The following is a 25,102-nucleotide window of genomic DNA, read 5'->3' on the forward strand; positions in this document are numbered from 1 at the left end:
CTGACCTAGTTCGAAGATTCTATCGAGTTCTGATCATCATTTATAATGTAATAGCCAAGAAGAACATACAGTGTACATACATGTATATTTTGATGAACCCCAACCACCCAGGCGATGTGTGTCTGAATCTCTATGATTTCTGTGCAGCTTTTCTTTCTCAATAATAAGGCAGATTTTAGCTCATTGTTTACATCTCGATCTATATTTAGAAAATCGCATCATCATCAAACTGACCAGTCGGTAATCCTCGGGTTGCCTCACACTTTTTTGTTTGGAGCGTAGTGGAATCAGCCGAGGATTGCCGATTGATAAATGGCAGCTTCTACTGCAGTAATGGGACGTCACATCCGGAAATTAAACTTAATGTGTCATCTCTCGTGAGAGATGACAATAAATACAGATTGAGATTTGAGAGTATGCCATTTAGAATATGTGAATCAAGTACTATAGCAGTCATGTAGTACCACTGACACGATGATGTTCGAATAATACAGATTGAGAGTTTGACATTCATTAAGACCAAGAAATCAGAAGTGTTTTGCTTTATTTCTAATATAGTAAGCAATCATTAAAATCTACTTATTGTAACCACTTTGACTTGTTTTAAGTTTTGCACTTGTTATCTTTAAACATTTTTTTACAATGTCAAACAAACTCACAAAGTCCGATATTACGTATTATTATACGTTTTTTTCTAATGCATGTACTGTAAAGCCATGGGGATTACATAAATGTTAAAAATTCAACAGTACATGTTGTAAATAACGTAATCTTAAGCTTCATGTTTATCTTAAATATTTGTGAAATTTATTAGGATAATCTCTTTAATGTTTCATGTCCAAAGTGATTATTTATGTGTCCAGATTCATTATTTGCTGATCATTAGACCTTTCGAGCAGAGGATTTGAGAAAGCTAATGTTAACCAATTTTTAACGTAAACATCTCACCGAATTAATCAATGGCCAAATTATGAGACTGGCTTAAGTTCACATTCATCGTGTTATTGTAAGATAAAAACATAAATCTAAGCATATTACTATTAGATACCAAAGGTTAAATTCTCCCCATTCAATTATTGTAATGGTTATGCATTTGATTTGGGAGTCGGTGAGTGCAAAGGCAAACATCACACTTGTTAATTGTCGAAACAAAATCAAGTCTAACAGACGCGTGCGCTAATGATTTATGGGTTCAGGCCCTTACCTTGCATATCTCTAAATTCCTTATTTAAGTTTCAGTTTTCTACTTGAAAAACGAAATTAATATATAAAGAAAAACGAAATTATTAAAAGTAGAAAACGAAATTATTAAATAAAGAAAAACGAAATTATTAAATAAAGAAAAACAAAATGATCTATTTAATAATTTCGTTTTTCTTTATATATTAATTCCGTGTTTCTTTATATATTAATTTCGTTTTTCTTTATATATTAATATCGTTTTTCTTTATTTAATAATTTCGTTTCTCTTTATTTAATAATTACGTTTTTCTTTATATATTAATTTCGTTTTTCTTTCTTTAATAATTTCGTTTCTCTTTATTTGATAATTACGTTTTTCTTTATATATTAATTTCGTTTTTCTTTATTTAATAATTTCGTTTCTCTTTATTTAATAATTACGTTTTCCTTTATTTAATAATTTCGTTTCTCTTTATATATTAATTTAGTTTTTCTTTATTTAGTAATTTCGTTTTCCTTTATTTAATAATTTCGTTTTTCTTTATATATTAATTTCGTTTTTCTTTATTTAATAATTTCGTTTTCCTTTATTTAATAATTTCGTTTTTCTTTATATATTAATTTCGTTTTTCTTTCTTTAATAATTTCGTTTCTCTTTATTTGATATTTTCGTTTTTTCTTTATTTATTTTTGGTTTGCACTATTGGGCTTCCGTACAAAAGTCTATTTTATAAGAGCAGAGCAAACACAAACCTCCAAAACATCAGATATGAGATCAGGTGCCATGAAGGATTGAGCATTTCCTGCCGATCAGTAATTACATAAAATTTACCTTTTATAGTCTGTATGCTCTTGACTTAAAAAAAGTACCAATATATTTCCGCTTATTCTTTATTATAATCAAAAAATAATATCCCCCTCAAAAAAAAAAGAAAAAGATTTTGCCCTTTAAATGAACGACCTTTTAAATAAACTTTGTCTCAATATTATTTGTGACAATTTATTTTTTTAGGTAAAATATGTGAAAATTTTATTACTGGCATAAGAATGATGAACACCGGACAAAATGTAGTTAAAAAAAGCTCGGTTGAGTTAAAGGTGAAGATAACTTAAAACGATCCTTTAGAAAACTTAAGCTCAATACACACATATTTGATCTGTACATGATTTTTGAATTGAAGTTTTTGTTTTAACATAGCAACTTCCATTGACCTGTGTTCGATACTTCCAATATTATTAAGTAGTTAATTCTTGCCTTGCTTGAAAAAGATTTATGTTTAAAAATCAATATTCACCTTATATATCGAGTGCTAGTCTTTAAGATATAATAGCTGGTGAGAAGTATCACAGTTATCGAGGATTGATCTTCGAACACGTTATTCTACTCACACCTCTGTCAAGCCATGCGGTGGTTTGATACGGAGCACAAAATGCACATACTGCAGATAATCCTGATGACAGAGATTTTGATGATGCATTACTCAGCATTAACACCCGTTGTGTGTCCGAAGGAATGCTCATGTGGAAGTATTTTTGGATTGAAACCTTACGTCAAATGTGATCATGTTCAGGCAGAATATGTTTACAAGGTTATAGCAGAAATACCACAGAATACTGAGGAAATGCAAGTATAAATATCATATTAAGTAACAAATCCTAATTGTGTTATTTATAATTAAATGATCATTTGAATTAAAATAGAAATAGATCTAAGTTTATAGTCGTGTATCATTATGTCTGTACAACATAAAGTACGTAATTGAAAAACAAAAAGACAGAAAGTCAAAATCATTTGACGGGATTTTTTTTTATTGTGGAAAGATTAAATTAATCAAGAAATAAATATAGAAATTGGCTTGAATTTAAGATACCACCTTTAAAACATCCTATTCGTTCATACTTTATAAGAACAACTATGTATTTGGAAATCAAACAAAGAGGCTAAAGTTTTATCTAATATTGAAATGAAATGAAACCATTTTTGGTGTATTATTTCAAAACACAAGGTTTACTTTTGCAAAAATGTTTTGAATAAATTCAAACCATGAAAATTTTTCTTTATAACCTTTTCAATTCTCTGGGAAAAAATTAAAGTGATCACATGTTTAATTTTATATATACTTATAAGAAAATAAAGCAATTATATATGTGAAAAAAATAGAATGGAATTGCTCCTTCGTGTAACATTAATCTAAACAGCTAAGATTGCGTAATCGAAAGACAACGAGTCAGAATCATTTAATGAAATTTTCTACCAATATTTTTTGCGGAAAGATTAAATCAAGAAATCTTTCTTTTTCAACATACTTTATTTTGTTTTTATTTAGTTTTACCGGTATTATCTTTAAGTGTTCATTGTCATGATTCATTATATCTATTTACGATTGAACTATTATTGTTTCTAAATAAAGGATCTGGAGATAACAAACAGTATTCAATATCAAAGTCCATAAAACAATACAGAATAGGAGCAGAGCAAACGCGGACCTCTAAAACATCAGAGGTGGGATCAGGTGCCATGTAGGAGCAGACAAATTTTAAAACATTTTCACTGAGACTTTATTTATGTAAAATGTATCATCATTTTCATTATATCATTTCTAAAGCAGTAGCTTAATATCAGTATTTCAAACTTTAATAAATTGTTTTACTTAGAAACAGGACGTTTCACCCCTGTTTCTCTGTACTATACTATTTTTTCATTATGATAATTCAGAGTTTCACGAAAAAAAATGATTCATTGAATACTTTTTAAATCCTGTAAACAGGGTTATTTTCGTCCCGTCTTTCACACTTGGAAACAATTTTGCTCCTTTTAAAATTCGCCGAGTCCTAGTTTTGGTTAACAAATGTTACTTCATTTCAATTCGCGCTGTCTTAAATTTGCTTAAATGAGGTTAGGGCAAAAGAGGCAAAACAAAATGGGGGCGAAAATTTGACTGTATACAGTACGTGTATATCTAAAGCTGTGAATCATCCATTAATTTTTTTCTGTCTTATTTTGTTTTCTATTCTTTTATCCATTACTTTTATGTACCGGGTATGTATATTTATTTGTGTTTTTTTTTTTTTTTTTTTTGGCTGTATATTGTTATCTCCCGAATAGAATAAGGTGTCAAAGGGTAGTCTATTAAGGATCAGGAGGACTCGTCAAATGATCTCAGAATCCATCCTTACAACTAATATTGAAGTACTATAGAAAAAAAGAAGAAGAATTTTTCTTATTTTTATTCTTATTTGTCAAACAAGTTCAAAAGCAGATTCTCGATATTTTATGTACCTGATTTTTCACATCATAAAAATTGCCAAAAAAGTCATGTTTTAACCTACTATCTCCCGGTGATGTGCATAGTCCCGTACATTGTATCAACCATTCATATCTATATCATCTATATAACATATATAAAGGATCCTGAAGCATAAATAACTATATTGTAACAGCAGGCAAATGTACATGTATGGTTTGTATACTAGTGTGTATATATTAAGAATTTCAATTTGTGACCACGTAACCGATTACTCGGTCGGAACAGAGACATATAATAGATATGTCTTTGGTAAGAACGACTGAGTTATCGGTTACATGGTAATCGGTATCAATAGGTTAGAAAATCGGTAGTCAGTTAGTCGGGAAAAATATATGTTGAATTAAACACCATTTTCTAAAAATTCTTTTTTAAGAAAGAAAATTTTGCACTGCAATTTGTATTTTAGCGTTAACCAAAATCTAATTAGCTGATTTGTAGTAATTGAGACTCCCCGGGATAACTGGTCAGTTCGTCTAACGAGAATTATTGTGAGAAAATAAGATGTTTCTGTAAAACACTTGTAGGGAAAATTAAAGTCTCTTATTTGCAAATCAAACTCCAAGGTCGATCAATGAAAAATTGTGTAAACCAAAGACAAGGAGTACTTTCACAGGAAATATTGCTGTGAAATATTACAGCTTATTGGCAAGCACTAACAGTAACTAACCATTCAAAGGTTTTGACCAAGGTTAAGATTTTTTTTTTAAATGGTTAAAACGTCAAAGTAAATTTAAAGGTACCCCGTAGAAGGTCTTGTCAAAAGACATTAAAGCCATAATACCGACTGTTTAAAGGATAGGTCAATGTTTAAGTTTTTCAAACGCAAATTTTAACATGAAGGCCTCAATTAAAAATGTTGAAATCCAAAGAAAGACTCTGTTGTAAGTAATGTAACCGTGGAAGATGAAGATTCTTGCACTGAGTGTTTAAAATTTATGTCCAAGGTAAAAGTTTTTCTAATGGGTCAAAGCATAAAGTAAATTAAAACTCAAAAGGCTACTGTAAAGTCACATATATTTGTGGGATTAAATTTTCGTTGTATGAGAAAACACTTTTGGTTTGTGGGGATTTGATTCTTGGATGAATAAGTGTAGTGAAACATTTTACAAATATTGGTGGACATGAATTCTTGAGGCTCTTCACACCTCGAAACGACGAAAATTAACCTTCCAAGAAAATTTGTGATTTCACAGTAAAAATATTATTTGAAACAGAAATTTCTCGTAACATAGTATACTCATGTGTAGAAGGATGGTGCTATCACTAACTTCTTTAAAATAAAAACCAAATTAAACTTTTGTAAATTCTTGCAAACGTATGTAAAACTCCAGGGTAAATTGTTTTGGCATCCAGTGAAAAACTTTTTCATAAGAAATTTACTTGTGAAATATGAAAATCATGTTTAATTGACTACAAACTTATCCTTTTATTTTTTACCATATTAATTGTACTTCTGCAGTTTTGCACTGAATATCTATTTTGAAATGTGGATTTCGAATCAAATTACTATCAATCAATTGAGATAATTCACCTTTATCAAATAGTACCATCTTGTCTATTCTCAGATGAAGGGATTAAGATGTTGTTATATTAACGTTAATATTCCATATTTTCAGAAGAATGACAAATACATCTCTGACACGTATGTACCAATTACATGGGAATTTTCCACGACTTCTCGATCTGTAAGTCTTTTAGTGACATTAATTTGTTTTACCTGGTCTGTGTTATTTAGAGTCTTTAATTATTTGATTAATGCTAATCTACTATGTATTTGCATCTAGGTTACATATTCCATAAAAATAAGCATGGGTTTACTGATTCGCGTTTTATCAGTGCAAAAAGAGAGATTTATTAATTTATTTTCCTTTGAGTAATACTGATTACAAAGTCACGACAAAGTACATGATATACTTTAGGCTCATCTATTTTGTTTATTGTCTAAATTGCGGAACATATTTGGTAAACACATATGTCTTGTATCATTTCTGATAAAATTTTTATAAAAATAGATGTTGTTCTTGATATTATTTATAATTATTTTAATTTATCATCTTGGTGTCTTATTTTGTTATTTGCTTGAGCTATTACCACATAAAGATAAACTTAATGATGACTTCAACTATCACCGTACTAAACTTCCATTATTTACGATATTTCAAACTATTCATTTTTTCTCTGCATATGAAAATTTAAAGGCCCCAGTTAAAGGTGCTTGGACACAAATTTAAAGTTAATATTTTATCAAAGTTTCTGTATAATTTCATGACATATATGTTGTTATAGCATTTTGTAGTTAAATATTATAAAAGTCTTATTTCAGTTTTTTAACGTGTCCGATTAACACATCCTTGCACTTTCACAAATTTTAATTTTATTTTAAATACTTAGGAAAATTAGCATTTTTGTTGTGTATTTATAAAAAAAAAAATATTTAAACTATTATTCAGAAAATTCCGAGTTGAAATGTGACAAAGCAAAGTTTTATCACAATACTGAGTATTGTCAGTCCGTGCCCAGTGATGTGCGAGGAGTTCAACAATTGACCACACCCGGTTAATCGTAATATTTAAAAATAAAAGAGCTCGTGCCCTGTTTACAAAAACAGTAAACGTTCTCATCGGTGTATTCAGATTGTTAAACTCTGTACATGACATAGAGCATGGGTTGACAATATTAGTGAGTGGGTTTGCTTTCGAACATTTTTACTCGGAATTTTCTCGATTAAAGATGCAATATTTTTCATTTATAAACAACAATATTGCTTCTTTTCTTGAATATTGAAGATAAAGTTAGAATTTTTTAGAGTACCAGGGTATGTTTGATCTTTAAGTCGAAGCAGAATGCAGGAAAATCCACCTTAGTTACAGAATGAGGTTTCTCATGGTTAATCTCAACTATTTGTCGTACAGAAACCAGCTTGTAACATAGTCAAATGTCACCAATATTTTTCTAATAGAAATGATATACTGTCATTTCATACCACTTGTTTTTCGTGTACTCCGTGTACGTCATCAAAACTTTTGACTCAAGAACGGTGAGTCAATTTTACAAGAGGTACTCTTTCGTTAATGGCACCCGATCTTAACTCTGGTGTTTCCAGAGGACATTTTTGCTTTCATCTCCATTTTCATTATATAATTACAATTTTTTACTTGATTACCGCTTGTAATCTTTAAATATCTTTTTGGCTATGTTCATTACACAAAGTGATAGCCAGAAATCCCCTTCCTCTAATTGAAGTCTTGTTTCTTAACCAGGTCGTCGATATTTAGGAAGTCTTTTATCGATTCTTTTTTTTTTTTTGGCATTCTTTACTTCCACTTATTTTCTTTTTCCAGAGATGTTAATTTGTGACTTTATATCATTTTTGTAACTTTATATCACTTTAAAAAAAATCTATACAGAATTTTGAGTAAACGTTTAACATTTTGAAAAACTCTGAAAACGAGCTACAAATTGAGCTACAAATGTTTACTTTAAACGCAAGTTTTCGTAGAATTGAAAGGTCTTGACGAATTTTTTTTTCAGATTTTAAAGTAAACGATAAGGATCTGCCAATTTTCTATGAAAAATGTTTTATCATATTTTTTATAACAATACTTTTTCGAGGGGAAAGAAATGTTAGATTTTACATTAATCTATTTTTCATCCAGTGGTATATTTTTGCAAAATTATTTTTAACATTTATTCATGTATTTATTGTCTGATTTTAATGGCATCTTGCGTTTTCTCCTATCCAAGTTTGAGGCTATAAGGCCCGTAGATGGATAGGAAAGCTCTTTTTTTAACTCTAATTAAACAGTAAGACCTTTGAAGAGAAGTTTTAATGATCATTATTTGTTTTTTGTTATGCAGCTTAGTATTAAACATGCTATTGTTTAAACAGATCATTGAAGAACTGTTCCATTCTGAATCTCAGGGAAGCTTTACAGCCGTTTTTATTTGTCAGCAAAAAGAAGATATACTCAATGTAAGCGTATAATTTTACCCAGGCTCTCTTCGTTTGATCCTTTTTTATTATAGATGTTATATTAAAATGTCTCCGCTTTCAAGTCTTTAATGTTTCAAATAGAAACGTGTTTAAGCCTAAAATCAATAAGAATTAAGGATTATCACATCATAAAAAATAGAAAGAAAATTGCTTTGAAGTCTGTAAAATGGCAATTTTTATGGCTTAAAATAAAATTGTCAAATATTGCATGTCTTCTGCATTCTATTCAAATTAAAAAAAAATATTACACCGAGAATTGGAAAGGTTTTAGATTATTTTTATCAGTTTAATATTTTGAGGTAAAGATTATGATGTAAAGGAAAAATAAATACTTTTAAAATTATGGACTATTTGATACCGTAATAATATAAGTGAGATATGTTGAACCTTTACTTATCACATAAAAACCTGCTTTCTCACTGGTTACAAATTAAAGTCTGATTTTAGAAGTGCGACAAATTTACACTTTATCGACCCGACCTAGACGTTAAAAACAAAGAAAAAAAACTAAAAAGTATCAAAGTAAAATGTACAAGTCTTGGTATAAGACAATTCTTTGACGAAATTAACACTAATGCTTAATCAATACAGACTATAAGTCCTACACATACAATGTATTCATTTTAAGGGAGTGAAGCACGTGATGGATAACACATTAATTAGAGAATGTTTTAACTAGAAAAAGTTACCGGATGAGGAAATTGCTATTGTTAATGTTGTAATTATAAATCTGTTACATAAAATTGTAGTTCCGTTACTTTCAACGATATCACGATTGTCCAGGAAGACACATTTCAGAGTCTGGTGATGCTACAGCAGCTGTAAGTAGAGTCTTGTACAGTAAGCCAGATTTTGTAGAGTTGTGAAATAAATTAGTCGATTTGATGACATCTTTTGAAATTCGTACTTTTAAGTTGTCTGTGAGGCGTCATAAATGTCTCAGTGTCTGGGTTAGATTCCTGAAGTTTTTATTTTAGAGAAAAAGAACATCAATACGCGGATAAAGGGATTATGAATATTACATGTATATATATATATATATTTGTTCAGGAAGAATAGTGGCTTTATTTACCTCTCCATCCTTTAAGCATAATGTGTCATCAATTTCAACTATTCATTATTTATTAAACTATTATATATTGATCTTCTCATGGTAGCCAGTTTGATAGAGCTCTCACTCTGTGATCGGAAGAGTTGTGGATTAAAAAAACGCCGTGACTGACCAAAGTCAATAAACATAGGTAGCAACTATTCTTTCGCTGCGTGATCGGGACTTTGGAGTGAAAAATGCAGGTCATTCAACATGGAATATTAATACCAAGGTCCAATGTCACGTCAAGCGTTGCCACGATAAAGATTCCTCACTGCTCAATGGTCATGAAAGCCGAGCATAGATCCATTTTTTTTTAACCCATCATCGGTTTATGGTGACGATTTACATGAGTTAACAATTCTCGAATAGGGCGTAAAACAATAATTAATCAAAGAATCATGTTACTAATCATAACATTTTTAAATTATGCACAACATGCAATGCATAAGGAAAAAAAAATTAAAAATGATTTCTTCGTCTGCGTCAAAAAGTCAGAGTTGGCTAAATCATTTTGAAAAGCCAATACAGAGGGTAAGGGAATAAGATAACAAAAAAGAAAGAAAACTATTTTTCTTTGAAAAGTGAATAGATATTTAAGAATAGGCCCAATCTCTTCAATAATAATTTGCAGTTGATGGCTATATTCAAGTTAACCCTTTATTGCCAGAGGATTTGTAAAAAAAAAATTGTCATGCCTTTTTCAAAGCATGTTGTATGAAAGTGGGCCTTGAAACATCAATATTTTATTTCCTTTGCAGAGACCTTTGTCATAATAAAATTCAAAATATTGATGAGAGAGCGTTCACCGACGCTTGGAAACTTCGGATTTTGTATGTACATATTTATCCTTTATTATTTTTTTTCATACAGATATAAAAAGATTAAATCTTTAGGAAAAAATCTAATAAAGCTTAATTAAGTCAAGTTCTTGCAATTTGTAAAAGGATTGTATTTCTTGATTTTTAAAGGAAACATGGTTGATGTTTAATTTCTACACTAATTTTAATAACTTTTAAATGTTAATATCAGAGAAATAATAACGAAGAATATCAGTAGAAAATACAAAAATGGGTATTATTTTTTACGGTTTTATTTTTTGTAGAAAACTGTGTCACAACAAACTAAAACAGCTAAAGAAGAACTTATTTTTGTCAAACGTTGAACTAGTTTCCTTGTAAGTTACTCGTAGCTCTTCTAGTACTTTAGATTTTGACTAAGAGAAAGTTAACTTTGCTCTGACCCTTTTCCCTAGTCCATATATTTACATTACACATGTTTTTGCATATAAAGTGTATGGAAATCTATGGCATTCTAAACATCATAACACAGAAAGGGGTTCAAAAGGTTAAAACATGCTTTTTATAGAGACATAACAATTGTTGGACACCAAGGAGGTGAAACGTCATAAGCGAAAATCAAAAATTATGCTCACATTGACCAGTAGCTGTTACGTTGGCTCCTTTATTAACCGTAGCTTATTCGAGGGGTGAAACGTGTGTTTTAAAATATAAATCACATTTGAAGTCAATGCAAAGAGTTAAAAGAATTGGGTTTCAGCAGTGAATCATTGTTTTTTAAAAGATATACTGTAATCACTAATTTTCGTGGGGATTTAAATTTCATGGTTTTCAAGGAATGAAGAGAACCACGAATTTATCTCCACCACCAAATGCAAATTTTCACATATATTAATTACTACTGAAAAATTCTTCAACCACAAAATCAAATTCCCATGAACCAATGTATTTTCTTCAAACCACGAAAATTTGATCTCTTGAAAATATGTGATTTTACAGTAGTCTTATAACTGCAACGGTGTGCGCAAACAAATTTTCATTTCGTGCTATTTGTTTGCACACACCGTTGCAGTTATGAGACTAAATCTTAAAAAAAAAATGATTCATTGCTTAAATATATAAACAAGAATGTAGTTACTAATAAACGTTAACATTATGATTCTGCAATCATTTTGAATCAGTAATAACCATGATAAATGTAAAGTTACCAAAACAATTTTCACTTTTTTTTTCAATTTAATATTCATGTTCTTCGGAATTTTACATGAAATAATTGCCTTCATATTCAAGAGATTTACTTAACAGGTACCTAGAAAATAATTTTTTCGAGAATATTCCGATCGTCTCCTTAAAAGTTCTAAAGAATTTAAAACTCTTGTAAGTATAATGTCACTTGAAAATTATTTTTTTTTAAATTAAATCTAATATTTTATCCAATTCCAATCTCTCTCTCTCTCTCTCTCTCTCTCTCTCTCTCTCTCTCTCTCTCTCTCTCTCTCTCTCTCTCTCTCTCTCCCTTTATGTTTTTTTGATTATGTGTACAAAATTATTTATCAGATGCATTAATATCTTTCATTTTCTTTTCCAGAGATCTAAGTGCTAACAATATTCAATTTATTCCTTCTCTCAGTGCCTTATCCTCAATAAAATTCTTGTAAGTACACATTCATCGATATCTATAAAAGACAAATAAATAGATAAATAATAAATATTAAGTTCATAAAAAACTGCTTGTAAAAATTAATTACATATTATTTAAATAGTAAACATTGGAATCGATTAAGAAAATTCCGAAAAAGGTCTCTAGGAATCTTTTTAAACATTCAGGAATAAGGTAGGATTCAAAGAATTATGAAAATATAGAGATCATCTTCAGGTTCTAAATCATCGGATTTTGATAACTTGAATGTACTGTAGATTTATCAAATATTATTATTTTCTTCAACAGAGCTCTTTTTTTCAGATACCTGTCCAATAATAAAATCCGAACAATTGCGAGCAATGCCTTTGATGGTCTGCAGCATCTTTCAATGTTGTAGGTAATTCTTATACACCCCTTCACAGGTTGTAATATAAGAAATCTTTCTTTTTTTTTTTTGGTTATGATAATTCTAGACTTACTCTGAAAAACCTTCTTATTAATCAATATTTTTTTATGAATCCGAAAAGGAAAATATCTAATCACATTATTTAATCACCCTTCATTATGTGACATGAGTCATAAAATAGATAATGACATTAAAGATGGAAAGATGTTTTAAGAATATCAGAATCTTATTTAATTTAGGCTGTTGTCAGGGAATAAAATCAACAATCTGCCGGAAGAAATGTCAATTCAGTTTCATTTGATGGACTTGGGTCAAATGTATGTATATAATGCGTATACATTTACGAAATCCTTCTTCGGAGATCTTGATTATTTAAACATGTTAAAGGATTGTGGAACAACGTCATGGTGCTTTAACGTTCCAATACATTCATTAATGTATTATGCTTCTACACATTCACACTTTACATTCTCTGTAAATATATATATATAAAAATGATAATTAACGCTATGATTAAATCATATTAAAGACACACAAAATGAATACATTTTATGTGTAGGACTTTCTGCCTGTATCGAATGCAAATATGATATAATGTTCTTCACTTCATTTTAGAATTTTGCATGACAATCCGCTAACATGTAGCTGCCAAAATTGGTGGTTAATATCGTGGCAAAAGAAAAGGTGCAAATTGCATAACAACACAAAGGAATGTGCTCTGATGTGCTTTCAGAATGGAACCAGTCTTTTAATGGAGAATTTTGATCTGAATAACTTAATTTGTGGTATGTTTTAAATTAAAAGATTTTGGTCAAAAATCCAATATCAGTTTATTTTTATAGGGTCTGTATGTCTCGTCACGTGACTCGCGAGAATTTACGGTAAATTAGTAAGTAGAACCATTCGGAAATTTACTGTATTTTAGGTATATGCTGATTTTGTTGTACGCGTTTGAGGTTCCTCTTAGCTCTACTTCAGATTTGTATTGTTTAAATCGACTTTAACCCCCTTCCCCGCAGTCACGCATTTTAACGCATATACCATTTCCTATTTCTAACGCAGAATCACGCATTTACCGTTTCCCCGCAATCACGCATTTTCACGCACTTTAACAAGTTCATTTAATCTTCAATTTATTGCCAAATTTCAACTATTTTATACTTGCTTAAATCTCATATAATTAGAAAAATTATTTTCTAATTAAAATATAAGGTCAAAAAAATATTTACGCTAAACGTTAGAGAAACATGTAGCCCGCTGTAAAGTGCTTGCGGGGAAATGGTAAATTAATATTTCTATAACGCGAGGATTCAGTGTATGTTGCAAAACAATTCAGTAAGTTGTAAAGAGTTAAGCTTAATTACTTTTCACTATCTCCATACATTGCATTTTTACTGTTTAGTCATGATTAATTCATATATAACGTTAAACTTTTCTTTTCGAGGTTGTAAAGAACAATGTTATTGCAGTACTGCGAGTGTTGGATTATGTAAAGGTAATGAATTGTTGATTTTATCTATTAAAAATTATCAAAACCAAGAGAAACCATTCTTACATAATAATTAATGAAATACTTGTGTTGTAAAATTCATCGTTAAAACGTCATAACTTATTCTACTTCGCTCCGACGGAAAGCTGCCCTGTTTGTACGCACGTCTGTCCGTACCAGAATTCCGTCTCAGTTATCTCGACAAATGCTTATCGTAGATGATGAAATTTCAGAACTCACTTTGTTTAGGCATACAATATTGTTAGATTTATTTTTGTACGAATTTGATTTCCACATCACAGCCAGCGGGGGGGTATTACTGGTGAACATTGGCTCACAAACTTTTTGTTTATTAGTTACCTGCTACGATGATTCTGCTGACCTACAAACACGTCAGTGTTCCTCCTGCCCAGAGGGATCACATCCTCTATTTGACGGGGCCTCAGGCTGTGTTTGTCAAAAAGGACACACTCTTGTAGATGGAGTCTGCGAACGTAAGAATAAATTTTGTATGTTAACCAACGTCACATTTGAGTAATTTTCATTACAGTATATATGACATTGGCTAATACTCTTTCAATTGCACATCATACAAAGCAGTTTCAGGCAATGAACTAATAAGATGTTTTATACATGTAATTATGATCTTTTTTACTGTCTACAGAATGCCCAGAAGGGTCATTCAAGTCTTTCGTTGGCCAGGCACCATGTACAACCTGTCCACAGTACTCAACCAGTCATAGAGCTAGTACCTCGGCTGATCATTGTGTCTGTCAGTATGGAGAATTCAAAATACTCTCCGATCAAAAAAGAAAATGCCAACGTTATGAAAATGAGGAAATCGTGAGATTAGGTATACACTATTGATTTCTATCTTTAAAACCAAGTTAAGTTAAAATGTAATAGTTTTGCTTATTTTTATATATTAATGAATACATTTCATTTCAAAATAAATTTAAAAACACAGTTTACCAATAATCTACATTACATTTTAAGAGCTGTTTCATCTCATTGATTGACCAAAACGTACTGAATATCGCCATAAGCACAGATAATATAGATCTGTGTCAATCCCGAGTGCCATCAAAGAGACTTTTGATGATTAATTTAGTGCATTCATATTTAAAGAGAATTTTTCAATCGCCATTTATAATTATATTGTTATTTTTACCATTAAAAAAAATAAAATCAACCGATATCTCACTGATAATTCTCTCATGTGTAAATTTTGAAAGCAATTTTTGAAGATCAAATTAAAGTAGGGATACCGAGCTTAAAAAAATACTAATTCTTATTAAAATTTATATCGTTTTAATGAAAAAATTTGTAGGCATAGGACCAGCTGTATCACCGATGAGGAACATATCAATTATAGGAAAGCCAAAATTGATTTCTGGTATAAATTTCACAAATGTCTTTATGTATCATTTTGAGTGTTATCACAGTTTTGTATTATTTGGCTATAACATTTTATATTGCTTTTAAGGATAAAAACACGTATTGTGTCTGTTTTATTTTTGTGTCTTATATTCATTTTCACTTGACCTACATACAAGAAAGTTAACTTTATAAATATTTTACTAACCAAATACTAGAAGACAAATAAAAGAGACTGGATGCATGCTTAAAGTTTTTCGTACAAAATATATTTGTCACATTTCCGTAATTAATTTTTTAGGCATCTTTGAGTGAATTTAATACAATTTTAATTTAATTTATTATGAAGTGACAAAGTGAAGATAATAAATAGAAATTGAAGAAAATTGAATGAATAGTATTTCAAGAAAGTTCTTTTGATTTTGATTTGCAAGCAAAAGGACACGTGAAATTTATAACAAATTTAACTTGATTCATATAGTGACATGTTTTATTCTTTTCTCCAATTGAGTTTTTTTGTTGGTTTCTTTAAAAGTAAAACTAAAAAAAATTGTAATTAATGTTTTAAATATTATGTGAATAAAATTGGAGAGTGACAAAACTATAATGCATAAAATTATCGATAATCCCTAAAGGGTCAATTCTATAAGGTACATGTAAGGATGGCAAATAGTTCATATTTTAGCAAATTATGTTTCGAAGGTATGGCTAATTCTTTATACATGTAAGAGAAAGATTGATAAATGTTCTTTATTATGGAAAGAAAAGGTAAAATCATTTTGCATATGAAGGAAACAATCAATAATTGATCATTTCTTTAGGGAAAGGATCAGAAAAACATCTTATATATTATTTTCTTTCTGTAAGATTAAAACTTACTTTGATTAGGTATGGAGCCACGGGTTACTTCTGCACCAAAGAAGAACGACCAATTGACAGAACATGAAAACAAATCGAAAACACCAGGTATACCCGGTTTTCTAGCATTATGATCAGTTTCTCACTCTTGCAATTCTGCAATTTGAAGTTTTTTAAAAGTAGAATTATTATTTAGATAGATTGACTATTAATTGCGTAACACACATTTGGCAGTATTTCAATCTTAATTTAGCAAGAATATCATTTTTATATTGGCAATTGAAACAACTGTAATAGAGAAATTTTAACTAGGATTAGTATGATGGTGAACTTTGCTACAATATATGTGTATGATATTCTTCAATTACATCGAGCTTTAAACTATACCCAATATTTCATTAAATGGTCGTTTTATCTATAAAATATTTCTTTTGAAAGATGATGTAGTGTTTGGCATCGTTGGAATTGCTATTGTTCTATTCTGTGTCGGTACTGGATTTTCAGTCTATAAATGGAAACAAAAACATCAAACACATTTAAAATTTCCGAAACTGCTAACGGTTAGTATTGTTTATCTGATAATTTCTATTTTTAAATCTAAATTTTCTAAGATCTTACTTAAGTTCTATTTAACAATTGCTGACTGACGTTTTTCATACTAAATGTTAAGCCATTATTTATACACTGAATTGACGACGGGTTTTACCGTTATTTCCCGATCATGATAAGGAGCACAGTGCGGATGTGACCGGTCGGCAGGGGATGCTCACTCCTCCATGGCACCTGATCCCACCTCTGTTGCTTTAGAGGTCCGTGTTTGCTCTGCTCCTATTTTGTATTGTTCTATGGACTTTGAGATTGAATAATGTTCGTTATCTCCATATACTTCATTCTGCTGAATAATATTATCACTTTGTTAGACCCTAGTTTTCAAGGGATGCTTCATTACATTTTCTGAAACTTGAGGCAGAAAAACGTATCTCACTTTTTCAGGGCTTTATTGTAGAAAAAAAGTTTTAAAAGTAGTATCATTAATCAAGATAGAAGGTTGTAAACAAAACAAATATTCTCTTTTGTTAGGAATGATAAGCAATCATTTAAAAATTACTAATTACTCTAAAAATTTGTGAGTATACAAATGAAATTCCTCATCTCAAATATCATGACGAAGTTATTTGAAGTCACAACAGTTTCTTCTTTATATATTTTCCCGTGATACCTCAAATATTCGAATATCTCGAATTTTTCATCAATCCCACTGAGTTTGAAAAAAAGTTTGAATGTATGTTCTTTGCATAATGATGCTGAAATTATTGTGTTCAGTAAAAAGAAAAAAAAAACACCAAGAAATTTATTTTTATTATAAATCTACAAATTTGTTTTTAGTGTAAATCATCTTACCAGTACGAAGAGCGTCATGATTCTCTGATTTATTCTACCAAACTGGAGAATTATTACAAAGGACTGAAGGTGGCTTCCGGTCAGCTCAAAGTAGGAAAGGTGATTGGGCGTGGAGCCTTTGGAATGGTTCATGAGGGATATCTACGTGACACGAAAGATGAAAATGCAAAAAAGGTGGCCATTAAAAGACTAAAGGGTATATTTTTCTGATTATTATTAAGTCATTTGTATGATTATGACAATTTCCTTACTATATAATATGACAATTTTCTAATTATTTAAACAATAAAATTTATGTCTTCTAATGCTTATAGGCAAGATCACCGCAGCTTGTTTTTGCTAATTTTGTAAAAGTGAAATAAAACACTTTCATGTTGATGAATAATGTCATTTATTAAAATGACGGTATAAATGTGAACAATTTAACAAACAAGAAGGGGATCAGATTCACAAGCTTTGCTTATCAGTTACGTAAAATATGATAATGTCTGATCCCCCAAAAATGACTAGAAAAAAGTATCTGTAAGACAATCAAAACCTCAGAAAATGTTTGCAAAAAGATAATAATCAAAACAAAATACATAGAAGCAGTAAAACAACTGAGTAAAACTCTCATAAAATATGTTATTTTACAAGACACGTTAATCATCATATTAAGGGATAGGAATGCTGGGGTGGAGGTGGGTCTTCAAAATAGACGTGCCTCATGTGAGCGGTGGTGAGCGTGCGAATGTGAATTACTCACTGTGCTAACCACGTGACCTTACACCTTTTATTACAATTAAATCATCAGACAAGGTGTGGATCTGAGAATTTTCACAATTCACCAACCTACATGTTACTGGAAACTTCAAAACATTATCGCATTAAATACATTATTCTAATAATTGTTGTTGCTTTCTTTCTTTGTTATTACTGGAATTAACGGGAGCAGCTGTTGCAGAAAAAATACATAGCCCGCGTAAGCGGACGTCTTTATACGTTTCATTGATGGAACAGCCACTGATCAAAAAATCTGTACAGGCGACGTGCCTAATGTAGTTCATGCAGTGATTAACGCAATGGGTTTTCTGAAGAAATAAAGGAGAAAATATTCGGTGGATGTAAATATATAATTATATATGTCGACACAATACATCCCGGTGAGTTTGAACTAAAAGATACCGCAGAGTCTGACACATCTGTTTTATATTTGAATATTTAACCAGAAGAAAGACCCTAATGGTAACCTAAGACAAATCTTTATGATAAATGTGGTGACCTCAACTAATATAAAGTATATATACAGTGTAACAGGGTTCATATATCTGATGTATCCAAAGAAAGGTTGTTTACCAGTCTAAAATGTATCCTTGACAGCCATGCACCTGTTCAGACAAAAGAAATAATCATAAGACCAAAAATACCATGGTATAACGCCAACTTAAAAGCAGCCAAGCAGGCTCGTAGAAAAGCGGAGCGGAAAATGCGTGAAACTGACTTAACGATACACAAGCAAATTTACAGAAAATTGTGTACCGATTATTCAAAACTGCTGCTGCAATCGCAGCAGGATTACTACTCCACAAAGATATTGGAAATTGGACATGACCAAATACAACTATATAACCTAACTAACAATCTCATGGGGAGGGTTAAGGAGACTGTCTTTCCAGCACATGACAGCAAAGAGATGTTAGCAAATAGGTTTTGTGAGTTTTTTACTGGAAAAATTGAAACGATCAGAGCTGAACTTAGTAAATCTAAGCAAGTTAATGTTAGCAAGGCACTAAAGAGTGATATTCAATATGTGGGTCAGAAACGTGTTGTTTTCACTGAAGCTACAAATAAGGAGATCTATGATATCATCATGGGAGCACCAACGAAGTCTTGTGAGAGTGACCCAATCCCAACATCTTTACTTAAACCATGCATTGAAGAGTTGCTTCCCTTAATAACAGTGATAATAAACAAATCATTATCTGGATCTTCAGTACCGACAACCTTCAAAGAGGCTATAATTCGCCCTATTCTGAAGAAACCGGAATTTGACTGTAATGAACTGAAAAATTATAGACCAGTTTCCAACTTACCATTTATTTCAAAAATACTCGAAAAGGTAGTATCAAAAAGACTAAAGCATCATCTGGAAGTGAACAATCTACAGGAACCACTGCAGTCGGCATATCGAGCATGCCACTCTACAGAGACGGCACTCCTTCGAGTTCATCATGACATTGTATCAGCGCTTGATAAAAATTCCTGTATGGCCCTAGTGATGCTGGACTTGTCTGCTGCGTTTGATGTGATCGATCATACCATCTTACTCAGACGTCTCAGGTTCTCTTTTGGAATTTCTGGGGCAGCTCTGGAATGGATCGAATCCTACTTGACACAGCGCACACAAAGAGTAGTCATTGGTGGGAGTGCTTCCGAAGATCTTGTTTTGCGGTTCGGAGTACCACAAGGCTCAGTGCTTGGACCAGTCTTGTATTGCCTTTTCTCGAAACCTATCGGTAAAATTTGTCGTGATCATGGCATGCTGTTCCACTGTTATGCAGATGACACACAAATATACCTTGTTATAAAACCGAACGAAACATGGCCAGATTTAAAAAGTCGACTAGAAACTTGTTTAGCTAACGTGAGAAGCTGGATGTGCGCAAATCTACTAAAATTGAACCAGGATAAAACTGAGTTCATTGTTTTTACACCAAAGAGTCAGCTTAAAAGATCTTTTACACACCAACTTGATTTTGATGGTTCTGTCATCTGTGAATCAGATTGTGTGAAGAATCTGGGAGTGTTTTTCAACAAATCACTTACCATGGAGACTCAGATTAGCGCAGTGTCCAAATCCTGTTTTTACCACCTACGAAATATCAGTCGAATTCGTCCATTCATAACAGAAGATGCTTGTAAGACTCTAGTTGTCGCTCTAGTAACATCAAGACTTGATTATGGAAATGCACTACTCTATGGAATTACAGAGACAAATATATCACGGCTACAGAGAGTACAAAATACGGCAGCAAGGATTGTCACCCGAACTAGGAAGCAAGAGCAAATCTCCGAAGTTCTGATATCTCTTCACTGGCTTCCAGTTAAATTTAGAACATATTATAAGATCCTTTTATACACTTTCAAAGTACTCCAGGGGACATCACCATCATACCTAAAGGAACTCATAACAGTCTATCAACCGTCAAGAACTCTACGCTCGTATGACTCCAAACAACTTGTGAAACCTCGTGTTCGCACGGAGACATACGGAACGCGTCGTTTTGACCATGCAGCGGCAACTTTGTGGAATGGTTTACCGGATGCTCTCCGGTTCCAGACGTCACTTTTTGCTTTTAAACGAGATCTTAAGACTCATCGTTTTAAGATAGCATACGACGTGTAATTTTTTATTTTGAACAAGTTATCGAGTTTTATTGTCCTCAGACTATTTAATTTGGGCACAACCTTTATTGTGTGAAATTTTTAATGTGATCTCAATTTGATCTTAGTCTAGCAGCTTATAATTTTAGCTTACTCTTATGTTAGTTACGATCTCTTTGAATGATTTTAGGTTTCATGTTTTTATGATTATTGTGTTGTATTTAACTACTTGTATATCTGAAATAGTGTCTGTTCAGCGCCTTAGAGTAAATTATTTTAAATAGGAACGCTATACAAATGCTATTATTATTATTATTATTATTATTATTACTTTTCAAAAGAATATGTTTTTCATACTGAATACTGACCTGATAATTGTTCCATTGACATTTGAGAGAAAATATTATTTTGCTGCTTAATCTCTGTCCAGTTGTGCTGCATCCACGACTTTTCGGAACAGACATCATCTGTTTCAATACCTGCCTTCCCCTTTTCGTTTCAACGCGACACACTTAAAACCTCATAAGTAGCAAGTGTGAACAATGTGAACCTATATATCACAACTTTATATATCTTTCGAAAATAAAAGAAAATTGTGGAATGAACTTTCTTAACACCCTTTATGTAGTCCTTTGCAAAATTATGCTTCTATATTTAAAAAGTTAACAAGCAAATTCAAGGAATTGTGGTCCCCCGCTTTCGGTGTCTTTGTGGGTGAGATGTCATTTTTAATGACATATTGTGTGTAATACGAACAACCTATCATATATCATTTATTTAGAAATCATCACTGAACTCCAAGGTCAAGGTCAAAGGGTTAAAGTATTTGGTATCTGATCAAATGTCTTCTCACAAGGAATACATATGTGAAGTATGGAAGCCCCAGCCCTTGCCATTCAAAAGTTATGGTAAAGGTTAAAGTTTTTTCATAAGAACAAAAATTCTCCAAGGTCAACTTCAAAAGGTCAAAGTTGTTGATATCAAATGAAAGGTAATGCCACAAAGAATACATATGTGAAATATGAAAGTCCTAGTATCTACTGTTCAAAAGTTATGGCAAAGGTCATAGTTTTTTAAAAGTAGGTCAAACTCCAAGGTCAAGGTAAATGGGTCAAAGTTCTTGGTATCCAATGAAAGGCCTTCTCACAAGGATTACATATATGAAGTATGAAAGCCCTAGTCCGTATCGTTCAAAAGTTATGGTCAAGGTTAAAGTTTTTTCATAAGTTCGGAAATCTCCAAGGTCAAGGTCAAAAGGTCAAAGTTGTTGGTATCCAATGAAAGGTCTTGTCACAAAGAATATATATGTGAAATATAAAAGTCCTTGTATCTACGATTAAAAAGTTATGGCCAAAGTAAAAGTATGAATTTTTTTGTGTAAAAGTGGGTCAAACTATAAGGTCAAGGTCAAAAGGTCAAATTTGGTGGTACCCAAAGAAAGGTCTTATCACAAGGAATACATATGTGAAATATGAAAGTCATAGCTCCACGAAATCAAAAGTTATGGGCAAGGTTAAAGTTTTTGTGACGGACGGACAGACGGACAGACTGACAGACTGACGGACAGACGGACAGACGAATGAGATTTAATGTCCCCTCGATTTCGCGAAAGCGGGGGACAAAAATGCACCAAATGTATGAAAACTATAATTGAACTGAGAATTTACATCTTAGTTTTTTCTCCCGAGTTAAGTCGAACTACACGTACTTTACTGCTATTTGACCATCATTTACCATGTTTACAGATTTGAAAAAAAAAAACGAAATGAACTTGAAAACGTATTTTGCAAGCTAGTTTTAAGACTTTTTTCCTTTGGTAATATGTACAAAAATATATAACTGTGAAACAACGTGTTTATATTATACATGTTATATTACGGAAAAGTTTCTTTAACAGAATAAATAATTTCTCATCTAATCTCTTTTTTTTCAATTAGAAGAGCGCGACTTTCCTTAAGATATACCACAACGTTAACCCTTACTGTATTATCTGCATCGGCGTCGACTTTAATTGAAATTCTAGTATATTTCGTTCAGAAACGAAGCTATATATTTAGTGCGAAACATTTTATCCTAATCAGGCACCTCCAGGAATTATCTCCCAGAAGCGCTCTTTCAAGAATCTCTAATATGATGTCATTAATTTCAGAGGAGGCCACTAGAGAAGAACAAGAGGCCCTGCAGTTGGAGCTGGACCATATGATGTATGTCGGGAAGCATCCTAATATCATAGAGCTGATAGGCCTTTGTTCCATGAAAGGTAACAAAAGCGTTTTTGATATATGACTTTATATCCATGCCTATATATTATATGAGCCGTTCCAAGCAAAAACCCCCCTTATGTAATCTGACAGAATTTTACTTCACAATAGAAAAAGCGACGTCATTGTTTTGCAACAAAAACTCTGATCAAAATCATGTCGCGCACTGACTGCGTCCCAACTACATGCTTTGTTTTACGTCGCAGAATTTTCTCCGCTGTGCTTTCTGCATATTTCCTTTCATGAACACATGTGTATTATCTTTTTTTATCACATATCTGACTCTAATTGTTGTCAAACTACATATGTATTAAACATTAAAACGGCCTAATAGTGTTCTAATTTTAAATACATAAAATTTGTTAACACTTCGACGTTTATTCTGTTCCATGTACAATACAAGTTTTCAGTTAAACTAAATAAAACATGCAACTGTTGTTTAAAATTCATATTTACGACTCTTTCTTATTCAACAACGACATTATATTATAGTACATATATATTTATTCTTTCATTGTCCCCTCCCCCTTACCGTCTAATATTTTTTAACAAATGAGGACATCATTAAGCAAAGAAAATGCATATGTAGTTGAGTATTTAGAAAAAGGATAAATGGTACTCATCATTTACATTCAAATACCATTACCATGATTCTTTACAAAATCCTTACGTCGTGTTCATTGATAAAAGCGCAAGCCCCTGCCCCTTAATGCTGTCTCTTGGTCGGTGTTTTAAAGGCAAAGGTTGGACAAGTAATTAACATCAATTATCAAAAATATACATTAATGGGAACTAAACTATATTTTGTTGTTGCTGGTTTTGAAAGATTTGGGCTGAACTTAAGCGGTAAAATTGAAAGTGAATTTTTCTTTATAAAAGACCTTTCAATTACATGTATTTGAGATGTTTTCTCTAAGTCAGTGAATCATAGAACTATTTGAACTCCTTTGAAATATTTTTAATAAATATCAGAAAAAAATAAACTGAACTTTTTAATGAAAAATATTTTACAACAAATTAAGCACATATATAAGTTAGAACGGCAATACCAAGTTATTGCGTATAAGTAATTCATGTTTTTATTACGTAGCTATAACGTCGACGTCGCTACAAGAGAAAATTTTATAAAATACGACGTCAGCTGTATAAATGATGCATACTTTGAATACCTGTAAATCCGTAACGGAGCAAGATACACCCGTAATATTTACAGGTTATATTCACCCAAGGTTCTACATCATTTTTCAAGAAAAAAGTCATTTTCGGAAATTTTTGACATAAGGGGTGTTTTCGCTTGGAACGGCTCATATATTCACGACGGGGAGCCTGGGTTCGATTCTATAGCTAGTTCACTGCGCAAAGTTAAAGTTTTATACATGGGTAAGTAGTAACAGATCCTTTGGCAATCGATCTTGGAAGTGAAAATCATCATATGTATGTCCTTAGAAACGAAGTCATGGTAGACTTTTGAAAAATAAAGAGCCCGCTGAGCTCAATGAAAAAACTGTCTAGTATAGGCCCAAATTTGAAAACCCTCAAGGTTATCATCTCATCTAAGTATGATATTCTTGCAACGGATGTAACAAATCAAATAATAAATCAATAAATTTTGTTTAACTTATCAATTATTATTTATTTAAAATAGGATCAATGATGTTGGTGCTTGAGTACGCTAGTAATGGTGATCTTCTGTCTTATCTAAGACGATGCTCAACAATTCCAGGCTTACAGCTGAATTCTCCTGGTTTTGGATCAAACAAAACAGCTGTTGAATTGTTTAGAACTCTGATCATGTTTGCATGGCATGTCTCAAAGGGAATGTGTCATTTGGAAAAACTAAAGGTATATTTTTCTAGTTTTTCTAGAAAAAAGGACTGTTAATTAAGAATAACATACTGTCACATTCTCATTGTCCATTGTGTTATACAGTT

The 25,102-nt window shown here is 31.4% G+C and overlaps 2 protein-coding genes across 2 annotated transcripts; both read left to right on the top strand.

Annotated features, from left to right (window-relative positions):
• The first annotated feature begins 2,585 nt into the window (after positions 1-2,585).
• LOC134230127 (slit homolog 2 protein-like) lies at positions 2,586-13,218 on the top strand. The gene is made up of 10 exons (XM_062711906.1): positions 2,586-2,810; positions 8,380-8,463; positions 9,234-9,319; positions 10,336-10,407; positions 10,680-10,751; positions 11,680-11,751; positions 11,963-12,028; positions 12,338-12,409; positions 12,662-12,739; positions 13,038-13,218. Exons 1-10 carry the CDS (start codon positions 2,586-2,588, stop codon positions 13,216-13,218), a joined length of 1,008 nt encoding a protein of 335 aa, XP_062567890.1.
• A 594-nt stretch (positions 13,219-13,812) lies between these two features.
• LOC134230128 (platelet-derived growth factor receptor beta-like) lies at positions 13,813-25,013 on the top strand (the record flags this gene model as incomplete). The annotated part of the gene is made up of 8 exons (XM_062711907.1): positions 13,813-13,917; positions 14,268-14,405; positions 14,576-14,764; positions 16,177-16,254; positions 16,585-16,706; positions 17,533-17,743; positions 23,060-23,170; positions 24,817-25,013. Coding segments are annotated over exons 1-8 (1,137 nt in total), but the record flags the coding sequence as incomplete, so codon positions are not given.
• Positions 25,014-25,102: the final 89 nt, after the last annotated feature.

This window comes from Saccostrea cucullata, unplaced genomic scaffold (assembly GCF_032062105.1).
Source record: "Saccostrea cucullata isolate Sc308-1 unplaced genomic scaffold, CSIRO_AGI_Scuc_v1 ctg4662, whole genome shotgun sequence".
Taxonomy (NCBI): Eukaryota; Metazoa; Mollusca; class Bivalvia; order Ostreida; family Ostreidae; genus Saccostrea; species Saccostrea cuccullata.

Bases quoted from the DNA above. Each gene is read 5' to 3' on its own strand.
- LOC134230127 (XM_062711906.1), top strand. From the start codon at position 2,586: ATGCGGTGGTTTGATACGGAGCACAAAATGCACATACTGCAGATAATC. The intron at 9,320-10,335 runs GTACAGTAAGCC...TTTCCTTTGCAG, and splicing joins GCAGCTGTAAGTAGAGTCTT to AGACCTTTGTCATAATAAAA. The intron at 12,410-12,661 runs GTAGGTAATTCT...TATTTAATTTAG, and splicing joins CTGCAGCATCTTTCAATGTT to GCTGTTGTCAGGGAATAAAA.